The sequence below is a fragment of the Oreochromis niloticus genome, linkage group LG11 (assembly GCF_001858045.2).
Source record: "Oreochromis niloticus isolate F11D_XX linkage group LG11, O_niloticus_UMD_NMBU, whole genome shotgun sequence".
NCBI classification, from domain to species: domain Eukaryota; kingdom Metazoa; phylum Chordata; class Actinopteri; order Cichliformes; family Cichlidae; genus Oreochromis; species Oreochromis niloticus.
Genome location: NC_031976.2, coordinates 17,448,634 through 17,455,692, shown reverse-complemented (window position 1 = coordinate 17,455,692; position 7,059 = coordinate 17,448,634). Strand labels below are relative to the sequence as shown.

Genomic DNA, 7,059 nt, shown 5'->3' with positions numbered 1-7,059 from the left:
AAAATGTAACACAATGCATACAACAAAGAAGGCTAGGACAAGAAACGCTTATTTCCTCTGATTTAAATGTGGTAAATTTATCTTTTCCAATACCACATTTACATGTGGTAACATTATAAATGAACAGTTCATTACATCATTATGCAGCTTTTATGTAAGAGGCTTTCAGTTTAGTTTTAAAAAGGCCTGCAGTAACATCACATGAGAGCCTTTTTTTAAACAACATGTGTTTGTATGCACATCTTTGTAATTTGTCACATGCTATTTTTCATGAAACTGTAGCTTTTGTGCACTCCTGGGTCTCAGCGTTCTCTGAAATGTTCATTTGCCTGCAAAAAGACTAACCAAAATGTAACAAGTTAAATGCCAGACTGCTGGCCACATATTGCAACTTTCTCGGTATCAAAGGCATCTGCTGGTAAACACATGGTATAAGCAATCAAAATACAAAAATGGTAACACAGCTTTTGAGCGTAAAACTAGACTACAAATATGGCATCCAAATCTCACACGACTCCAAATCTCACAAGGACTACAAGTGAAGATCAGTCAGTGATTAAAACGGATTCAGAGGTGAGTGAATGAAATATTTGCAAAAAGTACAGCAGTGGAAATCTGTTTTTAATACACCTATGTGTATTTTTTTCCTCACTCCTTTATGCTTTTTAACTCTTTTATTTTCAGGTTCTCATCAGTGATGAAACTAAAGTTGTGCCTTTCATTTCTGATGTTTTTTGGTGAGTAACTTTAATGTGGTGGCACAGCACATTACCTTCTACATATGAAAGTAATTCAATGCTATCTTTTTTATTAGTGATTCATGATGTCCAGTCAGCCAAAAGTCAGTGGATGGCACTCGTACCATCAACCATTCCAGCTGTGCAGGGCTCCTGTGTGGTTATTCCCTGCACCTATAATTACCCCAGACCTAGCTCCAAAAAGATCATAAACAGCTGGTTAGGATTCTGGAAGAAAGGGAACAAGGTTTTGGCAACCTCTATCCAAAAATGGAAACTGCCTGTGGAGTACAAAAAACGAACTCAATTTCTGGCAAAACTGAGAACACGGAACTGCACGATGCTACTGGATAGTGTCCGGAGCACTGATGTCGGACCTTTTTACTTCAGGATTGAAATGCCACAATACAAAAGCTTCTCATACACACAAAACTCTGTGTCCATTGATGTTATACGTAAGTAATTTATAAAGTAATTATAAAGAAAATGCAAATTTTAAAAAAAAGTTGTTCTTTTTTGAGTAATAGTGGTATCATATTACAACTCTGCAGGCAACCCCCCACCGCCAACTCTGTCTGTGGAGGTGAATGATCAGGTATATGCCACCTGCTCTGTTTTTCACTCCTGCCCATCTATTCCTCCTCAATTCTCCTGGAGTCACACTGGAGTCATCAAAAGCCAGTCGAAGAAAGTGAATGCATGGAACTGGCAAACAGTGTCAACTCTGACCTTTCCGCCTTTAGCCACCGATTTCAACAAGCCTTTAAACTGCACAGTGCGACACAGAGGGGGGAAGGAGGCACAAAGCTCCATTATTCTTCTAATATGAACCCAGTGCATGATCTAAGTACAACTTCTTACTCTACACAGTAAATTAATTGAAGGTTTTAATTTAGCATTTGGGGTATATATCGTGTTTAAACTACTTAAAGTGAATCTTAAAACAGATAGCTTTGCTATTTGTGAAGCCCAAAGGGGTTTTGTGATTGTTTGGTTTGAGTGGACGTCACAGAGTGTGTCTGCACTAAAAACACATGTTTTAGTGTATCATCTATGGTGGATGATAAGTGATCAACCGTTTTATTTCTCCAAATGTTTACGTTAAAATGCAGTTAAAAAATCTGATACATATATATTCTTAAATAATATTCTTAGAAAGAGGTGTTGTTATGTGACATGTAATAAGACAAAAATAATAAGGTAGTTATGAAACATATTTTGCAATTCAGAAACTTTGCGGCCGCAAGAGTACTGGCAGGGACTAGAAAGAGAGCACATTTTGCCCAAATCTGTAAAGATCTGTATAGAAATTCACTTTTTTCATGTATGATTTAAAGTAAATCAAATGAATGCAAAATGGCATCAGTATAAATGCCTTGGATCAGACTGTCACGGTCCTGGGTCGGTGACCCAGTGTTTTGTGTATTTTTATTTTATGATTTTCTTGTAGTTTGAGATTTCTAGTGTTTAGTATTGGTTTTGTTCTGTGGCAGTTTGTTTCCTGCTTTGCTTTGACAGTCTGTGCCCTACGTTAGCGTTTCTAGTTTGGTGTCTCCCTGTTCTGTCTGCTAATTGATGTCAGCTGCGTCTTCCAGGTGTTTTCCTTTTGCCCTGCTTTCCTCTTGTATTTAATGTCTGTGACTGCTCCTGCTCTTTGTCGCGCCGTACCCTCATTCTGGCCTATGTAGTTCAGTTTCATGCCCTCATCGTTCTGTTCCATTTCCTAATTTATGCCTGCAATAAAGCAGTGGATTTTGAGCTTAAATTCCGCCTCCACCAGTCTGCATTTTGGGTCCTTTTTCCTGCCTGCTCGCACACAGCCATGACACAGAGCTGTTTCACTAAAACTAAAATACTCAGAAATGCCAAACAAGTCAAACGTCAAACATGATGAAAAACACAGTTGTTGAGGTCTCCCAGCACCTTTCTCAGTTCCAGAGTTTTAGATGACTTGATTATGGACATTTTTACAAATCCCTCTGAGTTTTCTGACCTTCCCCTCTGGTTCTGGTAGTTATATGAGCAGAGAATCACAACTAATCAACCCAGGAGACCTTTCACTGAGAATGGCACATCAACTGTCTAAGATGAGCTTTCTGTTTGGGGATCTGTGATAAAGTGCACAATGAAATATGATAAAGTGAAACACAGAAATAAAACAGCCAATAAGACAAGAAGAGCCTACATGATTGGCAAAATACAGAAAAGCTGAACTAATACTGAAAATATTTTGGACAAGACCTATGAACAGGACAAAAACAGACTGTTTAAGTCTACATCTCATGAGAAGATGACTCCTAAATATATTCACTATCCTTAGCTTTAAAGTAAATGCACATGAAGAGCAAAGACCATTGCGATACCATCTTTCATTCTCAGTGACAGGCAAGCAAATGAAGTAACAAACATGGTGTGGCTGCTTTTATTTCCTTCAGATAAAAGGTGACTTGTACGGTTTACATTCTGCTTTTAATATTCACTGCATCCACTTTATCACAAACAAAATCTCTCTTTTGTCTCATATGCTGCAGAGTGCAGATGAATTACATTATTTTCAGTATTTTTGAATTTGCAAATTAGTATCTAAATATTTTTCTGTGAGATCACTATTGTGGCTTTATTGCGGGGTGGGCCTATCTGCTGCTTTTGCTTCCATCTTTATTCTCTTAAAGATCTCAGGCAGGTAGCTATTAGATTCATGCTGACAATTATAAACTTTTCCTCCATTTGGTTATGCTAAATTTCTCCAGTGCAAATTTTGTGAGGTATATTAGGCATGCTGTTAAGTCTAGACCACCACCACTAACATTGTGCATTCATTTTTATTTTATTTTTTTACTTATGTGGCTCCAATTTGGGTTATTCTTTTTTTTTACTTTCTTTTTTTTTCTTTAACATTTTCTAAACAGTAAAACAACTGACATCGCCTGCTTTGCTAATCAAGCACGAAGGCAAAAGAAATGTGCTGTGTCATGACCTCTAAAGATGCTATAATAATGGTGCAGAAAAACAGGTGCTTGTATTTTGTGTTTATCTGTCTTTCTTCTTATACAAAGCACTTGAAAAGATTAGTTACATGTGTTGGACGAGGCTAATAAAAAGAATGTACATGTGCCTTTATTTCTCCAAAACTCGAGACACTACAGTGTCCTATTATTATTATTATTTTGGCTGCACTCTTTAGGGGTCTCCCCAACAGACAGCTCATCTGCCCCCATCTCATCTCATCCTTTACTTTCCTCCTTCACTACATGCATTACAGTCTTCCTCTTTTACTCCTGCTTCAACATCCTTTGTCCAGTGTATCCACTATCTCTATTGCTTCCCTTCCATCTGTTGTTTTTCATGCACTATATATCTATTTTCCTCCTGTCCATCATATCAGCCAGCTATATTCATTTACTAGTCATAGTCCTAATATTCAAAGTCCCTAGGCTCACCTCCACAATCATGCCATTCCTTCTCTCTGACTACTTCTCATTCTTACTGCTCTGGCTCCTCCTCACCTCTCGCATGAACTTACTTTGAACTTGGCTTTAGAGTTTATTGGACTGTAGCTCAAAGTTAAGGCTACTTTCAACTTTTGTGAAAAAATGTTTAGATTTTGTTCTTTATCTTTGCAAAAAATAAAAAAAAAATAAAAAAAAATTGTGGTAACACATTTATCTCTCATGTTCTGCTCATTTGTTTGTTTGTTTCTGCTCAGCAGTAGTGGTGACATGTAAGAGACACACATTGGTGTGATACTGCCATGACTGGGTTAACTATACTTGAACAAAGTCTGCAGCTAATAAAGTCACACGATGTTCTATTTCTGCTTTTATCTGAACTTTTTATTACCAGGATAAGCCTGAAGCAATTAAAATATTGTAGTTTATAGAATTATTTCACTGGACATGCACAATGCCAAAAGAAAGACATTTTATCTTTGAGCTCATTTAAGAAAAAGGAAGAAAAAAAGGTGATCCAGCTTATCTGGTTTCAGTTCCTCCTCAGTGTTTATGCCGAGAGAATCTCTTTGCATATGAACTCTGTGCTGTTCACACATGCCTCCCATCCATCTTCCTACACAAACCATTTCACATATGTGCCTCATGTTGATGCACTACTTGGCTAGTTTGCGAATTAAAGTGAGAAACTAGTGTTCAGGCTTAACTTCTATTGTTCTTGCAAGATTGTTCACTGTTCTTAGCCTCAGTCACATAATCCTGCATTAGCCACAGCCTCCATTTAGCCATACCCTGACTGCCCTTTGCTGCAACTTATTCCCATTCTGACCTTTGGTTGCAAATTATATTGATTATATTGTGAATATGTTTTAATATTGTGCTACAGATGATTGTATTTTTTTTTAGAATCACCTCCACTCTAATATAAGCAGCAGCGTCACATTCTAGCTGAAATGTTAATCAATGAAGACTTCCCATTGTTGACACACAAAAGGTGAAATTTAGCACACAGTTCTAAAAAAGAGACTTTCATGTATCATCAACATGACTCCAAACTGCTAAATTCGGTTCCACAATTCCTTTGGTCTCACTCAGATATTCTAAACCAAATTTTCATATTTCTGAACACAAATTGCATCATTTAGTGCACTTTGTTCACATGTGTACAAAATCCAACACACCGACTACCATCTAGTCTTACTCATGTTGTACCTGTTGAAACTTTTTGTTGGCACCCTCGTCACTGCTGGCAGGATGAAGTACCTGCAGTCCATTAAGCCAACATACAGCTTTTCCAGCGTGGCACACCCATAGGTGCCATCATGAGAAGGTTTGGAGCGTCTTCAAACACAGTTTCAAAAGTGGAGGAGGAGATAGCAGCACAGAGGTCGTTACACAAGCAGAGGTGGGCAGGGTTATAGAAGGGCATCAGCCTCACAGTGGGACAGGTATCTGTTCATTGGTGCAAAGAAGAAGAGTGTCGTCATGTATTGTTGTTCACTGTATCTACACTTATCCCATATTGAGCTCCAGAAAAAGCTCTACAAAATTTCCTTCCGTGGGCTATTGATATGCACATTTGTGATAAAAGCATGGTCAAAAGTTCCCAGTGTCCTTTAGTGTGATGTTTGCTCAAAGACCATCATTATGCAGTTTGACTACTGTGGTATTTGATTACCCACAGCAACCCATAAAAAAACAAAAAACCAAAACATAAAATAAAACAATATTACTGAACACAAATAATGAACAAAATAGATGTCAAACATATTTATAACCGGGTCATCATAATTTTTACAGCATATTACCAATGACAGAAATATTGGATAAACCTGGAAACTGAGGACATGTTTAAATGAGAAAGAAAAAAATTGAAGAAATATGTGATAAACTTGCACAAGGATGTTTTTCGTGATTCATATCAGACGACACAAACATTGCAGGTAGTTATAAGAGCAAGGGGTCACCACACATGAGCCAAGGAGACCTTTCACTGAGGATGGCACCTTTACAGTCCAAGATGAAGCTTCACTTTGAATAACTGTAATTAATTTGACAGTAAAATGAGATGAAATGAAGTACAAAAACAGAAACACCAATCGAGAAGAAGAGAGATTAAATATATCACTTCACGTTGACTGAGGACCCAGGTGCGGACAAAGGCGAGAAGACAAAACTAAACTTGAACACAAGGCGAGCCTTTATTTTGGAGCTGATACTCACAAGCATGAAACAAGGCAGAATGAGGGAAAACCAAAACATATACTAAGAAGACTAAACTGTGAGAGAACTGAAAAAAACTGCAACTATGACTCTATAACAAAACAATAACCATAACTTAGAACTATGACTTTAACTCTGAGAATAACTAGGATCACGGCCAGGATAACTGTGACGTGACGTGGGGTTCGTAGCACAGACGACATGACAATGAACAAAGGAAGGCACACGGACTAAATATGTGACCAGGGGACGGGAAACAACTGGGGATACAGCTGATACAAATTAGCATGGCAACGCCACCAGGGAAAGTGAAACTACAACAATGAACACAGAACACATGACCTCTTTCAAAATAAAACAGGAAACATGGAGACTTAGACATTACACCATGAGCTTAACAGACCTGAAACATATGACAGACTAGACAAGAAACCAAACACAGAAAATAAGGACACAGATGATAAGTAATGGCTAACCTTAACCTCCGCTAAAACCTAAATAAAAATAACACACTAACTTATAATCACCAGCATAACAAGATAACCTCCAAAATACAAAATAAAATCCTGTGACAATGGGAAAGGAAAAAAAGAATTATTTGCCTTTGAGATTAAGATACAACCACCCAACAATAACAACAAAAAACCCAA

The 7,059-nt window shown here is 37.7% G+C and overlaps 1 protein-coding gene across 1 annotated transcript; it reads left to right on the top strand.

Annotated features, from left to right (window-relative positions):
- Positions 1-413: 413 nt before the first annotated feature.
- LOC100706774 (myelin-associated glycoprotein) lies at positions 414-2,516 on the top strand. The gene is made up of 4 exons (XM_003454350.4): positions 414-573; positions 685-737; positions 815-1,192; positions 1,289-2,516. Exons 2-4 carry the CDS (start codon positions 698-700, stop codon positions 1,564-1,566), a joined length of 696 nt encoding a protein of 231 aa, XP_003454398.2. The 5' UTR covers positions 414-573; positions 685-697; the 3' UTR covers positions 1,567-2,516.
- Positions 2,517-7,059: the final 4,543 nt, after the last annotated feature.

Excerpts from the sequence above, each read along its gene's own strand:
- LOC100706774 (XM_003454350.4), top strand. The coding sequence starts at position 698 with ATGAAACTAAAGTTGTGCCTTTCATTTCTGATGTTTTTTG. Across the intron at positions 738-814 it reads TTCATTTCTGATGTTTTTTG|TGATTCATGATGTCCAGTCA; the intron begins GTGAGTAACTTT and ends CTTTTTTATTAG. Across the intron at positions 1,193-1,288 it reads TGTGTCCATTGATGTTATAC|GCAACCCCCCACCGCCAACT; the intron begins GTAAGTAATTTA and ends ACAACTCTGCAG.